General features: G+C 40.9%; 1 protein-coding gene across 2 annotated transcripts in view; it reads left to right on the forward strand.

Moving 5' to 3' along the window:
• CHMP3 (charged multivesicular body protein 3) overlaps positions 1–18,259 on the forward strand; it is a 52,336-nt gene extending 34,077 nt beyond the window's left edge. For both annotated transcript variants that reach the window (XM_057497036.1, XM_036931147.2), the window contains 3 exons: positions 12,390–12,511; positions 15,559–15,673; positions 16,458–18,259. In XM_057497036.1, coding sequence (XP_057353019.1) covers positions 12,390–12,511; positions 15,559–15,673; positions 16,458–16,603 — 383 coding nt within the window. In that variant the 3' untranslated portion in view covers positions 16,604–18,259. The remainder of the gene's footprint in view (positions 1–12,389; positions 12,512–15,558; positions 15,674–16,457) is intronic.
• The last annotated feature ends 4,459 nt before the right edge of the window (positions 18,260–22,718 follow it).

A 22,718-nucleotide genomic window follows, 5' to 3' on the forward strand; every position in this document is an offset into this window, starting at 1 on the left:
TAGGAATGCCACAGATTTCTGCATATTAATTTTGTATCCTGCAACTTTGCTGAATTCAGATATTAGATCTAGTAGTTTTGGAGTGGATTCTTTAGGGGTTTTTATGTACAATATCATGTCATCTGCAAACAGGGACAGTTTAACTTCTTCCTTGCCAATCTGGATGCCTTTTATTTCTTTGTGTTGTCTGATTGCCATGGCTAGGACCTCTAGTACTATGTTGAATAGAAGTGGGGAGAGTGGGCATCCTTGTCTTGTTCCCGATCTTCAAGGAAAAGCTTTCAGCTTCTTGCTGTTAAGTATAATGTTGGCTGTGGGTTTGTCATATATGGCCTTTATTATGTTGAAGTCCTTACCCTCTACACCCATTTTGTTGAGAGTTTTTATCATGAATGGATGTTGAATTTTGTCAAATGCTTTTTCAGCATCTGTGGAGATGATCATGTGATTTTCGTCCTTCTTTTTGTTGATGAGGTGGATGATGTTGATGTATTTTCAAACGTTGTACCATCCTTGCATCCCTGGAATAAATCCTACTTGATCATGATGGATGATCTTTTTTATGTATTTTTGAATTTGGTTTGCTAATATTTTGTTGAGTATTTTTGCATCTATGTTCATCAGGGATATATATTGGTCAGTAATTTTCTTTTTTTGTGGTGTCCTAACCTGGTTTTGGTATTACAGTGATGCTGGCCTCATAGAATGAGTTTGGAAGTATTCCCTCTTCTACTCTTTGGAAAACTTTAAGGAGGATGGGTATTAGGTCTTCACTAAATGTTTGATAAAATTCAGTGGTGAAGCCATTTGGTCCAGGAGTTTTGTTCTTAGGTAGATTTTTTGTTCAATTACCGTCTCAATTTCGTTGCTGGTAATTGGTCTGTTCAGATTTTCTGTTTCTTCCTTGGTCAGCCATAGAAGGTTGTATTTTTCTAGAAAGTTGTCCATTTCTTCTCGGCTATCCAGTTTGTTAGCATATAATTTTTCATAGTATTCTCTAATAATTCTTTGTATTTCTGTGGTGTCCGTAGTGATTTTTCCTTTCTCATTTCTGATTCTGTTTATGTGAGTAGACTCTTTTTTTCTTTATAAGTCTGGCTAGGGGGTTATCTATTTTGTTTATTTTCTCGAAGAACCAGCTCTTGCTTTCATTGATTCTTTCTGTTGTTTTATTCTTCTCGATTTTATTTATTTATGCTCTAATCTTTATTATGTCCCTCCTTCTACTGACTTTGGGCCTCATTTGTTCTTCTTTTTCTAGTTTCATTACTTGTGAGTTTAGACTGCTCATATGGGATTGTTCTTCTTTCTTGAGGTAGGCCTGGATTGCAGTTTGCTTTCCTCTTAGCCCAGCCTTGGCTGCGTCCCCCAGATTTTGTGGTGTTGAATTACTGTTGTCATTTGTCTCCATATATTGCTTGATCTATGTTTTTTTTTTAAATTTATAATTATTTATTTATTTTTTTAAGATAATTATTTTTTATTGAAGGGTGGTTGACGCACAGTATTACATTACATTAGTTTCAAGTGTACAACACAGTGGTAGAACATTTATATACATAATTCTAGGTTCCAGCTATCACCCTACCAGGCTGTTACAATATCTTGACTATATTCCTTATGCTATACATTACATCCCGGTTACTAATTTATTTTACCATTGGAAGTCTGTCCTTCTTTTTTTTTTTTTTTTTTTTGTGAGGGCATCTCTCATATTTATTGATCAAATGGTTGTTAACGACAATAAAATTCTGTATAGGGGAGTCAATGCTCAATGCACAATCATTAATCCACCCCAAGCCTAATTTTCGTCAGTCTCCAATCTTCTGAGGCATAACAAACAAGTTCTTACATGGAGAACAAATTCTTACATAATGAATAAGTTACATAGTGAACAGTACAAGGGCAGCCATCACAGAAACTTTCGGTTTTGCTCATGCATTATGAACTCTAAACAGTCAGTTCAAATATGAATACTCATTTGGTTTTTATACTTGATTTATATGTGGATACCACATTTCTCTCTTTATTATTATTATTTTTAATAAAATGCTGAAGTGGTAGGTAGATACAAGATAAAGGTAGAAAACATAGTTTAGTGTTGTAAGAGAGCACATGTAGATGATCAGGTGTGTGCCTGTAGACTATGTGTTAATCCAAGCTAGACAAGGGCAATAAAACATCCACGTATGCAGAAGATTTCTCTAAGAATAGGGGGGGTGAGGTTCTAAGCCTCACCTCTGTTGATCCCCAATTTCTCACCTGATGGCCCCCCTGCGACTGTGCCTGTCTTAGGTTGTTCCTCCCTTGAGGAATCTTACCCGTCTCTGGCTAACCAGTCATCTTCCGGGGCCATACAGGGAAATGTAAAGTTGGTAAGTGAGAGAGAAGCCTTATTGTTTGAAAAGGTTAGCTTTTTACTTCTTTGCAGATTTATGCCCTGTAGCTTCTATGCCCAGCATTTGTCTTGAGGTATCTTTACCACTTGGAAGAATTATGATACTCGGTAAATTTGATATGAGGCACGAATTCTATTTAAGGGTTGTAATTAGGAAGGAAGAAGAAAAGCTATAGAAGTAGCAGGCGGAAGAAAACATGGGAAGATTGATTATTTCTTTGACATATCTTCTTGTAGAGTAACTTCAGCATGTATAGGTTTTAAGCTACTACTTAAATTGCGCACACACATTAACATAATAGGAGTATAGTTACATAACCAAAGCATATCTGTAATTACCAGCCATCACCAGTGAAACCAAGAAAACCAGTTAGGCACCTTAGGCATTTGTGAAAACTTATCTATGATATGGTGGATATTGTCCAACTGAACTTGAACAGTCTGAGAGAAATCAGACAAATTAAAACAACCCATTCCTGGGGAATGTTCACATCCCTTATGTTTTTTTTAACAGTAAATAGTCTGTAGTTGTAAGATTTTGGAGCGCTACAATTTGCACTTCTCCTAATTCTTGGTTGAGTTCCAACAGTATAGATCCAGTCAAATTTGTTGTTTTACTGTATGCACAGGCCAGCTTAGGTATCTCCTTCATTCCCATGGCAAGTCCAGGAGCTGGTGGGATGAGTGCATCTACAGCTGTAGCAGTGCGTGGATCTTTGTTGGGGTTTTTTGATGTTCATCTTCTGGCATGAGTCTTCCCAAGAGTGCTGATGTTGCAAGTTCTCTTTCATATCGTATCTTAGTTCATTTTCGGGGTAGCCCAATTAGGCTTTGACCTTCTGTATAAACGCAAACAGACTCTCTGCCTACACTTTTATATGCCCTTTATACCCTTGTGTAGAACTCATTGGAGGTTACCACACAGGAACTGCCCTTTTTTTTTTTGTTTTTGTTTTTGGTGTCACTAATCTACACTTACATGACGAATATTATGTTTACTAGGCTCTCCCCTATACCAGGTCTCCCCTATAAACCCCTTTACAGTCTCTGTCCATCAGCATAGCAAAATGTTGTAGAATCACTACTTGCCTTCTCTGTGTTGTACAGCCCTCCCTTTTCTCCTACCCCCCATGCATGTTAATCTTAATACTCCCCTACTTCTCCCCCCCCTTATCCCTCCCTACCCACCCATCCTCCCCAGTCCCTTTCCCTTTGGTACCTGTTAGTCCATTCTTGAGTTCTGTGATTCTGGTGCTGTTTTGTTCCTTCAGTTTTTCCTTTGTTCTTATATTCCACAGATAAGTGAAATCATTTGGTATTTCTCTTTCTCCGCTTGGCTTGTTTCACTGAGCATAATACCCTCCAGCTCCATCCATGTTGCTGCAAATGATTGGATTTGCCCTTTTCTTATGGCTGAGTAGTATTCCATTGTGTATATGTACCACATCTTCTTTATGCATTCATCTATCGATGGACATTTAGGTTGCTTCCAATTCTTGGCTATTGTAAATAGTGCTGCAATAAACATAGGGGTGCACGGATCTTTCTCATACTTGATTGCTGCATTCTGAGGGTAAATTCCTAGGAGTGCAATTCCTGGGTCAAATGGTAAGTCTGTTTTGAGCATTTTGATGTACCTCCATACTGCTTTCCACAATGGTTGAACTAACTTACATTCCCACCAGCAGTGTAGGAGGGTTCCCCTTTCTCCACAGCCTCGCCAACATTTGTTGTTGTTTGTCTTTTGGATGGCAGCCATCCTTACTGGTGTGAGGTGATACCTCATTGTAGTTTTAATTTGCATTTCTCTGATAATTAGCGATGTGGAGCATCTTTTCATGTGTCTGTTGGCCATCTGTGTTTCTTTTTTGGAGAACTGTCTGTTCAGTTCCTCTGCCCATTTTTTAATTGGGTTATTTGTTTTTTGTTTGTTGAGGCGTGTGAGCTCTTTATATATTCTAGACGTCAAGCCTTTATCGGATGTGTCATTTTCAAATATATTCTCCCATACTGTAGGGATCCTTTTTGTTCTATTGATGGTGTCTTTTGCTGTACAGAAGCTTTTCAGCTTAATATAGTCCCACTTACTCATTTTTGCTGTTGTTTTCCTTGCCCGGGGAGATATGTTCAAGAATAGGTCACTCATGTTTATGTCTAAGAGGTTTTTGCCTATGTTTTCTTCCAAGAGTTTAATGGTTTCATGACTTACATTCAGGTCTTTGATCCATTTTGAGTTTACTTTTGTATATGGGGTTAGACAATGGTCCAGTTTCATTCTCCTACATGTAGCTGTCCAGTTTTCCCAGCACCACCTATTGAAGAGACTGTCATTTCACCATTGTATGTCCATGGCTCCTTTATGAAATATTAATTGACCATATATGTCTGGGTTAATGTCTGGATTCTCTAGTCTGTTCCATTGGTCTGTGGCTCTGCTCTTGTGCCAGTACCAAATTGTCTTGATTACTATGGCTTTATAGTAGAGCTTGAAGTTGGGGAGTGAGATCCCCCCTACTTTATTCTTCTTTCTCAGGATTGCTTTGGCTATTCAGGGTCTTTGGTGGTTACATATGAATTTTTGAATTATTTGTTCCAGTTCATTGAAGAATGTTGCTGGTAGTTTCATAGGGATTGCATCAAATCTGTATATTGCTTTGGGCAGGATGGCCTTTTTGACGATATTAATTCTTCCTAGCCATGAGCATGGGATGAGTTTCCATCTGTTAGTGTCCCCTTTAATTTCTCTTAAGAGTGACTTGTAGTTTTCAGAGTATAAGTCTTTCACTTCTTTGGTTAGGTTTATTCCTAGGTATTTTATTTTTTTTGATGCAATTGTGAATGGAGTTGTTTTCCTGATTTCTCTTTCTGTTGGTTCATTGTTAGTATATAGGAAAGCCACAGATTTCTGTGTGTTGATTTTGTATCCTGCAACTTTGCTGTATTCTGATATCAGTTCTAGTAGTTTTGGGGTGGAGTCTTTAGGGTTTTTTATGTACAGTATCATGTCATCTGCAAATAGTGACAGTTTAACTTCTTCTTTACCAATCTGGATTTCTTGTATTTCTTTGTTTTGTCTGATTGCCGTGGCTAGGACCTCCAGTACTATGTTAAATAACAGTGGGGAGAGTGGGCATCCCTGTCTTGTTCCCGATCTCAGAGGAAATGCTTTCAGCTTCTCGCTGTTCAATATAATGTTGGCTGTGGGTTTATCATAGATGGCCTTTATTATGTTGAGGTACTTGCCCTCTATTCCCATTTTGCTGAGAGTTTTTATCATGAATGGATGTTGAACTTTGTCAAATGCTTTTTCAGCATCTATGGTGATGATCATATGGTTTTTGTCTTTCTTTTTGTTGATGTGGTGAATGATGTTGATGGACTTTCGAATGTTGTACCATCCTTGCATCCCTGGGATGAATCCCACTTGGTCATGGTGTATGATCCTTTTGATGTATTTTTGAATTCGGTTTGCTAATATTTTGTTGAGTATTTTTGCATCTACGTTCATCAGGGATATTGGTCTGTAGTTTTCTTTTTTGGTGGTGTGTTTGCCTGGTTTTAGTATTAGGGTGATGTTAGGTTCATAGAATGAGTTTGGGAGTATCCCCTCCTCCTCTATTTTTTGGAAAACTTTAAGGAGAATGGGTATTATGTCTTCCCTGTATGTCTGATAAAATTCCGAGGTAAATCCACCTGGCCCGGGGGTTTTGTTCTTTGGTAGTTTTTTGATTACCGCTTCAATTTCGTTGCTGGTAATTGGTCTGTTTAGATTTTCTGTTTCTTTCTGGGTCAATCTTGGAAGGTTATATTTTTCTAGGAAGTTGTCCATTTCTCCTAGGTTTCCCAGCTTGTTAGCATATAGGTTTTCATAGTATTCTCTAATAATTCTTTGTATTTTTCTGGGGTCCGTCGTGATTTTTCCTTTCTCGTTTCTGATACTGTTGATTTGTGTTGACTCTCTTTTCTTCTTAATAAGTCTGGCTAGAGGCTTATCTATTTTGTTTATTTTCTCAAAGAACCAGCTCTTGGTTTCATTGATTTTTGCTATTGTTTTATTCTTCTCAATTTTATTTATTTCTTCTCTGATCTTTATTATGTCCCTCCTTCTGCTTACCTTAGGCCTCATGTGTTCTTCTTTTTCCAATTTTGATAATTGTGACATTAGACCATTTATTTGGGATTGCTCTTCCTTTTTTAAATATGCTTGGATTGCTATATACTTTCCTCTTAAGACTGCTTTTGCTGTGTCCCACAGAAGTTGGGGCTTAGTGTTGTTGTTGTCATTTGTTTCCATGTATTGCTGGATCTCCATTTTGATTTGGTCATTGATCCATTGCTTATTTAGGAGCGTGTTGTTAAGCCTCCATGTGTTTGTGAGGCTCTCGCTTTCTTTTTACAGTTTATTTCTAGTTTTATGCCTTTGTGGTCTGAAAAGTTGGTTGGTAGGATTTCAATCTTTTGGAATTTTCTGAGGCTCTTTTTGTGGCCTAGTATGTTGTCTATTCTGGAGAATGTTCCATGTGCACTTGAGAAGAATATATGTCCTGTTGCTTTTGGATGTAGAGTTCTATAGATGTCTATTAGGTCCATCTGCTCTACTGTGTTGTTCAGTGCTTCCGTGTCCTTACTTATTTTCTGCCCAGTGGATCTATCCTTTGGGGTGAGTGGTGTGTTGAAGTCTCCTAGAATGAATGCATTGCAGTCTATATCCCCCTTTAGTTCTGTTAGTATTTGTTTCACATATGCTGGTGCTCCTGTGTTGGGCGCATATAATATATATTTAGAATGGTTATATCCTCTTGTTTGACTGAGCCCTTTATCATTATGTAGTGTCCTTCTTTATCTCTTGTTACTTTCTTTGTTTTGAAGTCTATTTTGTCTGATATTAGTACTGCAACCCCTGCTTTCTTCTCACTGTTGTTTGCTTGAAATATGTTTTTCCATCCCTTGACTTTTAGTCTGTACATGTCTTTGGGTTTGAGGTGAGTTTCTTGTAAGCAGCATATAGATGGGTCTTGCTTTTTTATCCATTCTGTTACTCTGTGTCTTTTGATTGGTGCATTCAACCCATTAACATTTAGGGTGACTATTGAAAGATATGTACTTATTGCCATTGCAGGCTTTAAATTCGTGGTTACCAAAGGTTCAAGGTTAGCCTCTTTAGTATCTTACTGCCTAACTTAGCTCGCTTATTGAGCTGTTATATACACTGTCTGGAGATTCTTTTCTTCTCTCCCTTCTTGTTCCTCCTCCTCGATTCTTCATATGTTGGGTGTTTTGTGCTGTGCTCTTTCTAGGAGTGCTCCCATCTAGAGCAGTCCCTGTAAGATGTTCTGTAGAGGTGGTTTGTGGAAAGCAAATTCCCTCAGCTTTTGTTTGTCTGGGAATTGTTTAATCCCACCGTCATATTTGAATGATAGTCGTGCTGGATACAGTATCCTTGGTTCAAGGCCCTTCTGTTTCATTGTATTAAATATATCATGCCATTCTCTTCTGGCCTGTAGGGTTTCTGTTGAGAAATCTGATGTTAGCCTGATGGGTTTCCCTTTATAGGTGACCTTTTTCTCTCTAGCTGCCTTTAACACTCTTTCCTTGTCCTTGATCTTTGCCATTTTAATTATTATGTGTCTTGGTGTTGTCCTTCTTGGATCCTTTCTGTTGGGGGGTTCTGTGTATTTCCGTGGTCTGTTGGATTATTTCCTCCCCCAGTGTGGGGAAGTTTTCAGCAATTATTTCTTCTAAGATACTTTCCATCTCTTTTCCTCTCTCTTCTTCTTCTGGGACCCCTATAATACGGATATTGCTCCTTTTAGATTGGTCACACAGTTCTCTTAATATTGTTTCATTCCTGGAGATCCTTTTGTATCTCTCTATGTCAGCTTCTATGCGTTCCTGTTCTCTGATTTCAAGTCCATCAATGGCCTCTTGCATTCTATCCATTCTGCTTATAAACCCTTCCAGAGTTTGTTTCATTTCTGCGATCTCCTTTCTGGCATCTGTGATCTCCCTCCGGACTTCATCCCATTTCTCTTGCGTATTTCTCTGCATCTCTGTCAGCATGTTTATGATTCTTATTTTGAATTCTTTGTCAGGAAGACTGGCTAGGTCTGTCTCCTTCTCTGGTGTTGTCTCTGTGATCTTTGTCTGCCTGTAGCTTTGCCTTTTCATTCTGATAGGAATAGTCTGCAGAACTGGGACGAGTGACGGCTGGAAGGACTTCCTTTCTTGTTGGTTTGTGGCCCTCCTCTCCTGGGAGAACAGCGACCTCTAGTGGCTTGTGCTGCGCAGCTGCGCGCAGACAGGGTTTCTGCTTCCTGCCCGGCTGCTATGGAGTTAATCTCCGCTGTTGCTGTGGGCGTGGCCTGGCTCGGGCAGCTACTCCAAAATGGTGGAGTCGCGTTGGAGCAGGAGCTGCTGGGAGGCTATTTATCTCCGTAAGGGGCTTCCCTGCTCCCTGCAGCCCAGGGGTTAGGGTGCCCAGAGATCCCGGATTCCCTACCTCTGGATTAAGTGACCCGCCCTGCCCCTTTAAGACTTCCAAAAAGCACCCGCCAAAACAAAACAACGACCACCAAAAAAAAAAATAGAAAAGAAAAGAAAAAAATTTTTTTTTTAATTAAAAAAAAAAGGTGGTCGCTCGTTTTTCTTTATTCTCCGGTGCCAGCCTCAGGCCTCTGCTCACCGGTCTTGCTGCCCTGTTTCCCTAGTATTGGTGTCCCTATCCCTTTAAGACTACCAAAAAGCGCTTGTCAAAAAAAATGGGCGCTCACTTTTCTGGTGTCCTCCTGCGCCCGGCCACCGGTGCCCGCTCACTGTTCTTGCTGCCCTGTTTCCCTAGTATTGGGGTCCCTATCCCTTTAAGGCTTCCAAAAAGCGCTCACCAAAACAGCAAAAAAGCAAAAAAAAAAAAAAATGGTCGCGCACTTTTCTTATGTCCTCTGTCGCCCGGCCTCCAGTGCCTGCTCACTGTTCTTGCTGCCCTGTTTTCCTAGTATCGAGGGCCCTGCACTCTGGCCCGGATGGCTGGGGCTGGGTGTTCGGCAGTCCTGGGCTCCGTCTCCCTCCCGCTCTGCCTATTCTTCTCCCGCCGGGAGCTGGGGGGAGGGGCGCTTGGCTCCCGCCTGGCCTGGGCTTGTATCTTACCCCCTTCACGAGGCGCTGGGTTCTCTCAGGTGCGGATGTGGTCTGGATATTTACCTGTGTCCTCTGGTCTTTATTTAGGAAGGGTTGTCTTTGTTATATTTTCATAGATATATGTTGTTTTGGGAGGAGATTTCCGCTGCTCTACTCATGCCGCCATCTTCCACCCCTCTGTTGATCTCTGTTTTTATTTGGTCGTTGATTCATTGGCTATTTAGGAGCCTGTTGTGAAGCCTCTATGTGTTTGTGGGATTTTTCATTTTCTTTGTGTAATTTATTTCTAGTTTCATACCTTTGTGGTCTGAGAAGCTGGTTGGTACAATTTCAGTCTTCTGGAATTTACTGAGGTTCTTTTTGTGGCCAGGTATATGATCTATTCTTGAAAATGTTCCAGGTGCACTTGAGAAGAATGTGTAATCTGCTGCTTTTGGGTGTAGAGTTCTGTAGATGTCTGTTAGGTCTATCTGTTCGAATGTGTTGTTCAGTGCCTCTGTGTCCTTATTTTCTGTCTGGTTCATCTGGAGCACCTGAAAAATCGTGAAAGCTCCCAACCTGCTGAGTAGTGTGCACCCGGACAATTTTGTCTACTTGTCCTTTCTCCTTAGCAGTAAGCTCTGTGCAATCCTTGCCCCTTTAGCAGCCCTCTCACTGTTAGGAAGTCTCTCAGACTGCCTGCCTATATTTTGTCCCAGAGCAGCCGGATATAGATCCCTGCTTTCCACAAGCAGTTGGAATCAGTCTCTCCAGGAATTATGCCTCTCTTAGCTTTCCAATCCCCTAATCACGAGAGTATCATGCAAGCACCATGAAATGTAGGTTTGTGCTCCCAGACCAGATCTCCGGAGTTAGGTATTCAGCAGTCCCAGGGCTCCACTCCCTCCCCACTCCATTTCTCTTCCTCCAGCTGGTGAGCTGGGGTGGGGGAAGGGCTTGGGTCCCACGCTGGGCCACAGCTTGGTATGTTATGCTGTTCCATGAGGTCTGCTCTTTTCTCCAGGTGTATGCAGTCTGACTCAGTTCTGTTTGCTGTTGCTATTTCAGGTTTAGCTGAAATAATTATATTTTCATATTATATGCGGTTTTAGGAGGTAGCCTCTGTCTCACCTCTCACACCGCCATCTTTAATCCCAGTTGTAACTTTTAACATTTTACAATTTATCTTTTTTATATCACTATGATGGCATCTATATTGTTTTTTAAATTTTTTCTGCTTTTATTGAGGTATAATTTACAAGTAAAAATGCAAGATGTTTGAAGTATACTTTGTGAAGATTTCATATACATATATACACATTTGGAAAGGAGCCTCTGGTCTGGTTTATTAACACATCCATTTATATCTGTATCTGTGCACATACATCTATATCTCCCTCCCTTTCATTTCCACGATCTTCCAAGTACTCTTTCATTAAGTATTAGTTCTTCCTAAGTGTGTCAAGGTAGGTTTCTATTGCCAGCTTTTAAAAAAATTGAAGTATTATTGATATATAATCTTGTTTTGGTTTCAAATGTACAACACAGTGGTTCAACAGTTCCCCATATTATTCAATCCTCACCCCCCCCAGTGTGGTTACTATATCAATGTAGAAAGATGTTACAGAATCATTGACTATATTCTTCATGCTGTACTACTGTCCCAGTGACCAGCTTACACTGTGGTTGTGAATTATTGTGCCCCTTAATCCCCTCACCATCTCCGCCACCTGCCCAATCCCTCCCCCATGGTAACCACCAGCCACTTCCCAGTGTCTCTGAGTCTACTGCTGTTTTGTTCCTTCTGTTTTGCTTTGTTTTTATATTTAATGGCACCTATATTATATTGCTTATTTCAGCCACACAGATTTTGACACTTCCTTTATAATTATACTAATCTCAATAAATATTTTACTTTCCTATTCCAATGGTAAGGGAAATGACGTATTCTCTGCAACTAGTGAACTTCCTTACTCCTTTATTAAAATCACAGAATGCGCTGTGAGACAGGCATTTGCCTAGTTACTCTTACTTCCTTGACTCTTGTTTTCCCTTAGATGTGAAAGCTTCCTAGAGCCTGGATGCAGACAGAGGTGAATCTGCTGTGACTCCTGGCTTAGCTACGCACTGCAGTGCTGGAGGAGGACTGTGTGCCAGTCTTAGTGAACAGCTTGATTTATAGCAGTTGCTGAGAACTCTAGTGTCATGAAATGCCAAGACCAATTTGGAAGGCTGCCAACTCTTTATTCTGATGTATTATTAAAGAGTGTGGGGAGGGAAATGATAATTTGCTACTACCGTGATTTCTTATAAAATCTATAGCATGCTATGATCTCAGGTTTCAGGAAGTTTTGTCATGGCAAGGAACTGTAACCACCTTACACTGGCACGGATACTCACTATATCTTACCTGATTTCTCCTGTTTTCCTGAGGGCCAGTGACAGGTACCCCACAGAGCAGCTGCCACCTATAGGCTGATGTGTGGGAGTACTGTTGGAGAGCCTAAAGCCTTCTATTTTCTGGTGTGGCCTTGGCAAAGTCTAGAGCTCTTCCTCCCATATGTGACTTGTCCTAGGTGTTACAGTTGTTCTTAGCTGGCTTCCTTCCCTTAAGTTCAGACATAAGCCTTTGGTCCACTCCAGGTGTATGTGCTCAGAGAACTGGTACCTATTGTACCCAAAGTAACAAAGAATTTAGAAAAGTCCTTCTCTTGGCCAGCTAGCACAGTAAAGTAATATATTCTACAGGTACATGAATAGCTTCAGGAGTTCACCTACTTCTGCTGTCTTGTATTGGAATAGCTTATAATTTTATATCTCTCTTTATTCCATCCTGTGTCACATTCTGTTGAATAATACTATTACCTTTCCTTTTCAGCGGTTTTGCGTGTGGCTGGTTCCCTGCAGAAGAGCACAGAAGTGATGAAGGCCATGCAGAGTCTTGTGAAGATCCCAGAAATCCAGGCCACGATGCGGGAGCTGTCCAAAGAGATGATGAAGGTGACCTGGGATTAACCCTACCCCATTCCAAACAACCAAGAGCCCCTCTCAGCTGTATGGCAGGGATGGGAAAGAAGGGCCGACCACTCTCCCAAATGATGATTTTGAAGACAAAGGAGCAGCTGTTAACAATGAATGAAACTGTGTGAGCTGAGCATGGCAGAAGCTGGGTCAGTTTGCTAGAGTGTTCCTTAGAAGAAGTAACGGTGTACCCAGAGCTCTAGGAGAAGTGGTATATCCAGGGAACAACAGCTTAGGATTTAGGGAACTGGGGTTTATGGGCTTCAACATGAGCAAGGAGACAGAAAAAATACTGGGTTCCTCTGTCAACTTGAGGGGAGTGTTAGTGAAGCTGGTGAGGGAAGTTGTTCTCAACCAAGGATTTGCCCTTTTTTTGTTGTTAAGGTCTGGATAGTGTGTTTTACACTATAAATCTCTGTTGTAACCACTCAACTCTGCTTTGTAGTGTTAAAGCAGCCATAGATAATATGTAGACAAATGAGTGTCTGTGTTCCAGTAAAACTTTGTTTACAGAAATGGGCAGTGGACCAGATTTGGCCCACAGGCTGTACTTTGCTGACCTGTTTAAGACTAGAAAAGGAAAGAAGACTGAGAGCCAAACAGAAAGCAGTAAATACACACCACCCCCCAGGACCAAGGCCTAGCAAGGACCTGTACTTGGGGTCTTCTGGGACAGGGCTCAGGAAGCCATTGTTAGGGGGCCCCCTCCAGCCAGTGTGCATCACCCATACTGTCCCCTAGTATAGTCCTTCTCATGACCCTGTCAGATAGGTGTTTTTCCCCCAGAGGAAACTGAGTCTTCAAGTTGCCAGGTAGCTTTACCTAAGTGACCTTGGTGTATAGTATGTGACAGGTCTGGGGTTTGAGCACAGATGTCTGACTTGTTGCCTGAGCTGCCTCAGAGGAGAGAGTGATAGGAAGAGCCTCACCCAGGTGCTGTTCCCTGCTTCGAACCTGTGGTCTGAGAGCCAAGATTGTCCACCTCAAATTCTTGTAAATAGCTTGTGCATAGAAATTGCCTCCCTTTCTCCTAGGGCATTTCATTTTTGAACTTGAATTATATACAGGGTTCTAGGGCATAGGAAAGAGGAACTGGAGAAGAAAACCAGTGGAAAAGAAAAGCAAACAGCCCAGAGCCCAGGTGCTTGGAATGAGGAATGCTGGGGCAGCAGCAGTAAGGAGGGAACAGGTTGGGGGGTATGTCCTTTCAAAGTGGCACGAGGACATCTCTTCCCCACGTTGCAAAGACTGTCCACCTAGAAATGGTTAAAGAGGTAATACGTGGAGTAACTTCAGTCCTGCTCATTCTCACTTCCGTGGTCACAGGATTTGAGGGGAAGCCATTTTTAGACTCTGGGATCTTTTCCACAATAGTTTCTGAATACTGAAAATAATACAGATTTGGAGGAAGGCCTGCACATAGTAGATAACAAATATTTACTGAATTCACCCCAGGATGCATGCCCGGGTATAAACTGAAGTTTCTGATGGGAACCCAGCTCCTCAAGTCAAGAGACGACCTTAAGTCATTCTGTTTGTCCTGATCCTGGCCTGTGTGGCACAGAGCAGGCATTTCATGAAGGGTTGCTGATTGAATGAGTGAATAAGTAAATGATATCTACCTCCAGGATGTGGAGGGCTGTTACAGTCAGGGTTCTGTGGGCTTTTTAGCTAGTCAGCTTATATGTATTGAACCTCTTTTACAGTAGCCTCTAGCACTAGGATGACAGCCCAGGCCAGAGGGCTCCACCCATGTGACCTTGAATGTGAATTTATTTGTTCATTTTGGTTGGAGGAAAAGATCTGAGAGTTGGCAGAATCTGGTACTAGCTAGGTTCACGTCGTTAGAAGGCACTTGAGTGATCTAACAGCAGAGAGGCAGGTAGGAGAGGGCTCCCTTTCAACCTGATTGCTTGATGTGGTCAGGGAGAGTCATGCCCTGGCTGAGTGCAGGACAGCTGGGGCTGGTGCTGCCACATGTGACCTGCTCTTCTTTGTATCACTGGAATATCAAGGTAGAAAGCAAGGGACTCAGTTCTTGCAGGTTGCAAAGCAGTCAGGGTTTTTCTTTTCTGGCAGCTTCTCAGAAGCCTGAACCCATTCCTTCCCTCTGCCCCCCACCACAGCCACTCAGTGCCTTCCTATCTCTTCTCCCCAGGGATGCCAGCAGCCTTCTTTTTGACACTGTAAGTTGCTATTCTGACCTTTTGCTTCAAGATCAAACAAAAAAACTGTAGGGCCTTATCTGAGGACACTGCTCAGCAAGGAGGACTGCAGGGCTTGCTTGTGTTGGCCAGTGCTGGAGAAGTTTTCTTGTGCCCTGTAGTGGTGCCATTCTACCCTGAGTACTAAGGAGGCTGATTAGCTGGTTTCAGGCAGCCAGGCACAGGGCTCCTGTAGACTGTGGGCGTTAGCTGGTTGGATGCAGAAGTGCTGTCTTAGCAGTTCACTCAGGAGTAGATGGTCAGCTTCAGTGGATTGAGTGCTCCTTGCTAGACCCACCAGACCGACCCTGCACCAGCAGCTGTACCAGGCACTTGCTGGAGTGCCCTGCAGGCCTTTCCCCGGTTCGTGGAGCCCACCCCGCTCTCAGTACTTGTTATTCTAGTTTCTACTATGATTCCAACCAATTTTCGTACTGTGTTTTAGTCTGCACTCACAGATTGTATTTGTAATGTTAGGGCAAATGCTTCCCAAGACAGCTCAGGGCAAACCCTCGGCTGTCAGTCAGCTGTCTCCAACTGCTGCCACTCTAGTCTGGGTGACTGTGAAGCTTTGCTGCTAGCAACACCACCCTCCAGTCTTGCTGCTATATTTGGAGAGCAGTTTCCCTTTGGCTTTTTGCCTCTGCAGAGAAGACAGGCAGCATCCAGGGTTTCCTGTGGCCGTCTCTCCTGCATGTTAGCCCTCGAGAGGGTGGACTGGACGTGGACACATTAGAACTTGGTTGGTGCTGGATCCGCAGAGGGGTTGTTGTTAACAGATTTAACAGTTGAGGGAAATGACAGGGTTTATTCTGTGTTTAGGCTGGGATCATAGAAGAGATGTTAGAGGACACTTTTGAAAGCATGGACGATCAGGAGGAAATGGAAGAAGCAGCAGAAATGGAAATTGACAAAATTCTGTTTGAAATTACAGCAGGTATGGCCCTGAAATTCTTCCTGTTTTCCCCTTCCTTTTATGGCTTTCTTCCCACATAAACTACATTATCTAGTAGCTTTTTTCTTAGGCTGTAATTTCCTTCTATATTTAAAATTTTAGATGAAGTTTTTTCTTAAAAAATAAGAACAGTGCCTATAACCATCTGTTAAAAAACAAAGATAAAGATGTTCCCAATATATTGTGTGAAAAAAAGCCTTGTTACTGAAATACATGTTTGTGTAAAAAGCATGCCTAGAGAAAAAGTCTGGGAGGGGTATAAGTAAAAATAGTAGTTTATCTGACTGATAGTTTATGAGGTTTTAAACTTCATTTTTACTTCTGGATTTTCTGAGTTTTATGTTTAATAGAAAGTATAAATGGTGAGATTTAACTTTTGTTTGCTTTAAATTGGGAGAAAGACTAGTTCTTCCAGGAAAATGTTTTGTGAAGACTTACAGGTTTTACTGAGTGAACATTTTCATGAATCTTGAAAATTAAATATTTAATATGGAGTTTAGGAATTTACATCATGACTTCAGAACCAAACTTAAATTCATATCCTTACCGCTGTGGTATCAGTACAGTGAGTCGGAGTTTGTGCATTTGTCAGAGTGAGCAAATCCCCCCAGAGCCCCCATCCCCCACCACCTCCCACCTTCCCCCCGGCAGCTTGTTGGGTCACCCCTTTTCAGACGGATCCTGATATGAAAAGCAGGCAAGATGAGGGATCACTTTTTTCAGCCAATGTTTTGTTCATCTGCTGTTTGCTCTTGTTTGTGTTTAGGGGCCTTGGGCAAAGCACCCAGTAAAGTGACCGACGCCCTTCCGGAGCCTGAACCTCCAGGGGCGATGGCTGCATCAGAAGAGGAGGAGGAGGAAGAGGAGGCTCTGGAGGCCATGCAGTCCCGGCTGGCCACGCTCCGCAGCTAGGGGGCCACCCAGCTGGGCCCTTGGGCCCTTTTCATGGCGCACCCACCGGGTATGCACACACTCCTCTGAAGCAGCTGCTGTTTGTGTCTCTTGCACTACACCTCTGGGTATGAGGCACTGCATTCTGGAGAGTGCTCTGCTAGTATCTCTATACTCTCTGCAGAAGTTTTGGGATCTCAACAGGATTATTCTTGAGAGGTGGTATAATAAATGCATTATTTTCAGGAGTATAAACAAGTGTCTTTTTGGGGGAAGGGCAAAGTAATCTATCTGTCTTCTCACAAAGCCTTTCTGAGAATAGCTTTGATTGCCTGAATGTCGAGGACTGTGCATTTGTGTGTGTGTGTGTGTGTGTGTGTGTGTGTGTGTGTGTGTGTGTGTGTAAAACACTATATAAATGGATTGTAATAAATGTCTGCTTTAACACTTGGTCTCATTGTAGATTGTCACATGCAGGAACTTTCAAGATGCTTGCTGTTCCAAATTATTTCATATGTTGGCCTTGGGAAGAGAGGAGGTGCTATAGCCAGGCACGGGACTTGTAGGCTCTCCAAAGGCTGTGGGCGCTTGCTCCTTAGCCTTCACAGACATGGTGTGGGAACGACTCTTTTGCTTTTGGTCATCTGTTTAACCAACAGGTGCTTGGGAATCTTACATTGTTGGCTGGATGGCTGTATTATGTCCTGAGCTATGTGTGCATAGCTGTCCTTCCTATGCCCAAATTGCTCCCAAAGCAGACAGCTGTGAGATAGGGCTCTTCCACCCTCTGAGAACCTTTACCTGCTTTGAGCTGGTTCTCTTGGATGCATGGGATAGAGGCCCATACATCAGTGCTTCCTCAAAGCCAGGAGCCAACCAGTGAGAAGAACTGTGTGGTCATGCATTATAAACAACTTTCACGCATCTGACACATTCTTCTTATACTACATGTATAAATAATTCAGCAGTAGCAATTTATATTTGGGTGTATTTGACAATTTATAAAGGTCTTTGACATATGTGATCTTAAGTGTTCTCAAAACAGCTCAGCTAGCTAAAGTGACATGTCCTAATGAGTCAGGAAGTGGCAGAGCTAGAGTTTAACCGAGATCCTTCTGGTCTAAGTCCTGTATGCACTAATTAACCAGGCAGGAAACAGCCCAACCGCTCTCTCACAGGTTGGTTTCTGTAGATTGTGTAGAGAAATCCTGATGTCTCAGATGTTGCTGCAATGATTTCCTTCCACTCTAATCATGCCAAATGGCAATCTTGAATCCAGAGGATAGCCTGTTACTACAGAATTCATCTTAAGGAGATAGTTTTTAAGTAAACATGATTTTTTAGAGCAGTTTTAGGTTCACAGTACAGCTGAGCAGAAAATACCAAAAAATACCTCTTAGTTTGGCAAATGTAGTCTCCCCAACTTGTGTTGACACCCCATACCACAGAAATACATTTGTCACTGGAATCATATAATATGTAGCCCTTAAACACTGGCTTCTTTCACTTAATAACATGCATGTAAGGTTCCTCCATGTCTTTTATGACTTAATAGTTCATTTCTCTTTAGTGCTGAATAATATTCCACTGTCTGGATGTACCATTGTTTATTCACCTCCTGAAAGACATCTTTGTTGCACCCAAGTTTTGGCAATTATGAATAAAGCTGTAAATGTGTGCAGGTCTTTCTCAAGTTTTTTGGGTAACAACCAAGGACACAATTACTGGATTGTAAGAGTATGTTGTCTAGTTTTGTAAGAAACTGCCATACTCTTCCAAAATGGCTCTACCATTTTGCATTCCCAGAAAATAAAGTATGAGAATTCCTACTGCTTCATTTTCACTAGGATGGTGTCTATGTTTCACATTCTGACTAACAGTTGTGTTGTGGTATAGTTTCAATTTGTGATTCCCTAATGACAAATGATGTTGAACATTTTCATGTGCTTTTTTGCCACGTATAAATCTTTGGTGAAGTGTCTGCTTAAGTCGTCAGCAGAATTTTTAACTGGGTTGCTTGTTTTCTTATTGTTGGATTTTAGGGCTCTTTGTATATTTTGGATAATAGTCCTTTTTCAGATTTATGTTTCATAAATATTTTCTCCTAGTCTGTGGTTTGTCTTCTCATTCTCTTCACAGTGTCTCTTGCAGAGCAGAAGTTTTTTATTTTAATGAAGCCCAGCTTATCAATTATTTCTTTCATGACCATGCCTTTGGTGTTGGATCTTAAAAGTCATCACCATACCCAAGGTCACCTAGAGTTTCTTCTATGTAATCTTCTAAAAGTTTTGTAATTTTGCGTTTTACATTTAGGTATTTAATCCATTTTTATTTAGTTCTTATGAAGCACGTAAAGTATGTATCTAGGTTTATTTTTTTTGTACGTGGATGTCCAGGTGTTCCAGCACCATTTATTGAAAAGACTCATCTTTACTCCATTGTATCACCTTTGCTCCTTTATCAAAGATCAGTCAACTATATTTATGTGAGCCTGTTTTAGGGCTCTCTATTCTGTTCTACTTAGGTATTTGCCTGTTCTTTCACCAGTACCACATGGTCTTGATTACTGTAGCTTTATAGTGAGCCTTGAAGTTGGGTAGCGTTAGTCCTCCAACTTTGTTCTTCAATATTTTGTTGGCTATTCTGGGTCTTTTGCCTCTTCATTTAAACTTTAGAATTTGTCAATATCTACAAATAACTTGCTGGGATTTTGATTGGTATGGCTTTGAATCTATAAATCAAGTTGAGAATGACATATTAGGATATAGTTTTAAGATTCCATCTATCTGGCAAGTTTGTTCATAGAATGGTACAGAATTAAAAGGATGCCCATAATCTCTGTTCTTATGTGGAAAATCAAGTTTATCCAAGTGGATGGATGAACAGTCAGAATAATGACAACTACCCTCTGGCCATCAAATAAAATGATCCAAATGTAGAGCTGATTTGTTTTAATTGTTAGAAGAGGTCCTGTTTTCTTCATTTCTGCTTTCAGGCTAAGGAAAAAGCCTTTTTGACTCATTATCATGTCATATATCTCATTTTCCATCGATACTCTTTGGGCACCATTGGGAACAAGGTGAGTCAGGTACTCTCCTGGCCCTGTAAAAATCCACAATCTAGGAGGGGAAATAATGGTATAAACACACCTGTAGTAAAAGTTTTCCTTTATCATCAGGCCCTTGACTTAGGTCCAGTACTAGTGGCACCAGCTCCCTCTCCTGCTACCCCAACCACAGACTGAATCTTCCTGATGGCCTTACAATCAATTTCAAAGGTACTTGTTTTGTTTTGCTTTTAAACACAGCTTACTCTCAAAATCACTGTTCAGCTTGTGGTGATTACCCAGAGTTCACTCTAGGGAGGTAGTGACCTCCCTTCTGTCCCTCGCCGCTCTCCCCATGTTGTCTGTTCAAGATGCCTTCCTGAGCACATAACAACAGCTGTACAGCTCACATGGCCTTAGGCTCCCATGTCTTGGACATTTCCAGGTGTCTCAAAACTACTGGAGAGAAGGGGTTATGACTCATATTTATTCTGAAATAGTACTAGTCGTTTCTGCCTCTGCTTGTCTCTCTGACACCCACATAATTATGGCTATGGCAACAACTGAAAAGTCCTAAAGCTTTCAAAGCCTTGAAGAACTGGGACCATTTTTCTTGTCTTATTTTAGTGACAGATGCTCTTCAAATGCTAATCTATATTACAGTAAGACTCTTTAAGTGACATAAACTTGGGAAATGTTTAGTTAAAATAACCATAAAGGTTTGTTTAAAACTTTTCATAGCCTTTCCCATGCTTTCTCCAAACTTAATTGACTGAGACAGTTGTCTTTTGAGGAGCCAGAATTAACATTCTCTAACAAATTAACCATTTCAGAAATGCAAGTCTAAACCACAATAGGGAAATAATTTTTTTTTAAGCTAAGGAGGTTTTTTTCTACACATAATTACAATTTCAAAAGAAATAGTCATAGAGTAATGTCACAAAGTGGTGGAGTAGGCAGCTCCAAACATCCATGCCTCCAGGGAAACACTGAAAAACTACCAGAAACTGTCAGAAGCAATTTTGTCAGAACTCTGGAAAAGAAAAGTTTACAGCAGCCAAGTAATTGCTATGTTAAGAAAAAGCAAAAACAAGAAAGCTTTGTGGCATTTTTACTTACCCTTGCCAAACTTTTCCTGCCTTGGCAGCAGTTTTGAGGACAGCAGCCCACAATCTCAGTATGAGACCTTGGTCCCTTTTTCCAGGGGGACAGAGCAGATCTTACCCACAAATTATGTTTGTCTGCCCTAACCTGTCTAGGGGCCATACTGAAGGATGAATACAAGGTGCTCATCTCTGGTGTGCCTTCACTGGAACTTAACTCAGGATGGAAAAGTAGCAGGTATTGCTTGAAAATATGGTAAGGAAATAAAATACACAACCACCTGGGGTGAAAGATTACAGCTGAGATGTACAATAAAATGCTTAAAACCTAGGAGGGAGAGCCAAGGAGATGGTTTCTTTGGGATATCAGGGCATTCAAAAGCATCTGTATATATTGGGGAATTTAGAAAACACATGCATGCCCAAGACAGGATGTATACTCAGAAAAGACATGAGAAGACCCCACCTTTCACCACTGGCTGATGTATATTTGATGCAAGCAGCAAAAGAAAGCTGAGGCAGAATCATAAATGGTCTAAGTATTTAGAGAGTCTTCAGGCACAGAGCCAGACCATAAAGATGCGGACAGGTGTTTTTTGTTATTTCTGTTTTAAGATTCTGGCATTTAGTGAAATCTCTCAAAAACACTGGCTGCACACAGCTACATCTTTAACAATTAAAAACAGCAAACCCTGGGGAAAGGGGAGATTCTGGTTTCCAAAATTATTCTGGAATATTAAAATGTCCAGTTTTAAACAAAATTACAAAGCAAACATAGAAACTGGAAAGCATGGCCCATTCAATGGAAAAATTAAATTTAAAGAAACCATCCCTGTGAAAGCCCAGACATTTCATTTCTTAGACAAACACTTAAACTATCTTAAATATGCTCGAGGTAAAGAAAATGAGGAAAACAATGTATGAACAAAATGAGAATGTCAATAAAGAAAAATAAAAAAGGAACCACATAGAAATTATAGCACTAAAAAGTACAATAACTGAAATGAAAAAAATAGAGCTTCAGCAGCAGATCTGAGTAGGCAGAAGAACTGGTGAACTTGAAGATGGAATGACTAAAATGATGCCATCAGGAGCAGAAAGAAAAATGAGCATAGCCTAAGGATTTTATGGGGAAACATCCAGCTTCACCAACATATGCATTATGGGGGTTCCAGAAGGAGAATAGAAAAAGAGCAGAAACAGTATTTGAAGACATAATGACCCAAAACCTCCCATATCTGAAAGATATGAATCTACATATCCAAGAAGTTCAGTAAAGTCGAAGCTGCACAAAAATCAAAGGGATCTACACTGAGACACACTGCAGTCAAACTGTTGAACAATGGAGACAGAGAATCTTAAAAGCAGCAAAAGAGAAGCAACTTCTAACATGCAAGGGCTCCTCAGTAAGATTAACAGCTAATTTCTCATCCGAAACTGATGGAAGCCAGAGGCAGTGATATGACATATTTATGGTGCTGAATGAAATAACTGTCAACAGAGAATTCTATACCCAACAAAACTCAAGAATGAAAGCAAAATGAAGGTATTCCCTGATAAACAAAAATTTTTAAAGTTCATACTAGTAGGCTTGTCCTAAAGAAATGCTAAAGGGCATCCTGGCTGAAATGAAAGGACACTAGGCAGTAACTTAAAGCCATATGAAAAAATTAACACCAGAAAAGGTAACTACATTGGTAAAAATAAAAGCCAGTATTGCATTTTTGGTTTGTAAGTTCTCTTTCTGCTATCTGAGTTAAAGGCAAATGCATACAAAAATAACTACAAATCCATATTAATATGCACACAATGTATACAGATAGAAGCTAAGACAAAAACGAGGAGGGACTGAAATGTATGAGTGGAGTTTTTAAACCATTGAAGCAAAATTAGTATTATTCAAACTAGAATATTTTAAATTTAAGATGTTAGTTGTAACTATTAAGGTAACTATTAAGAATATAACTAAAATTTGTATGGAAAAGGA

This window comes from Manis pentadactyla, chromosome 2, assembly GCF_030020395.1.
Source record: "Manis pentadactyla isolate mManPen7 chromosome 2, mManPen7.hap1, whole genome shotgun sequence".
Classification (NCBI taxonomy): domain Eukaryota; kingdom Metazoa; phylum Chordata; class Mammalia; order Pholidota; family Manidae; genus Manis; species Manis pentadactyla.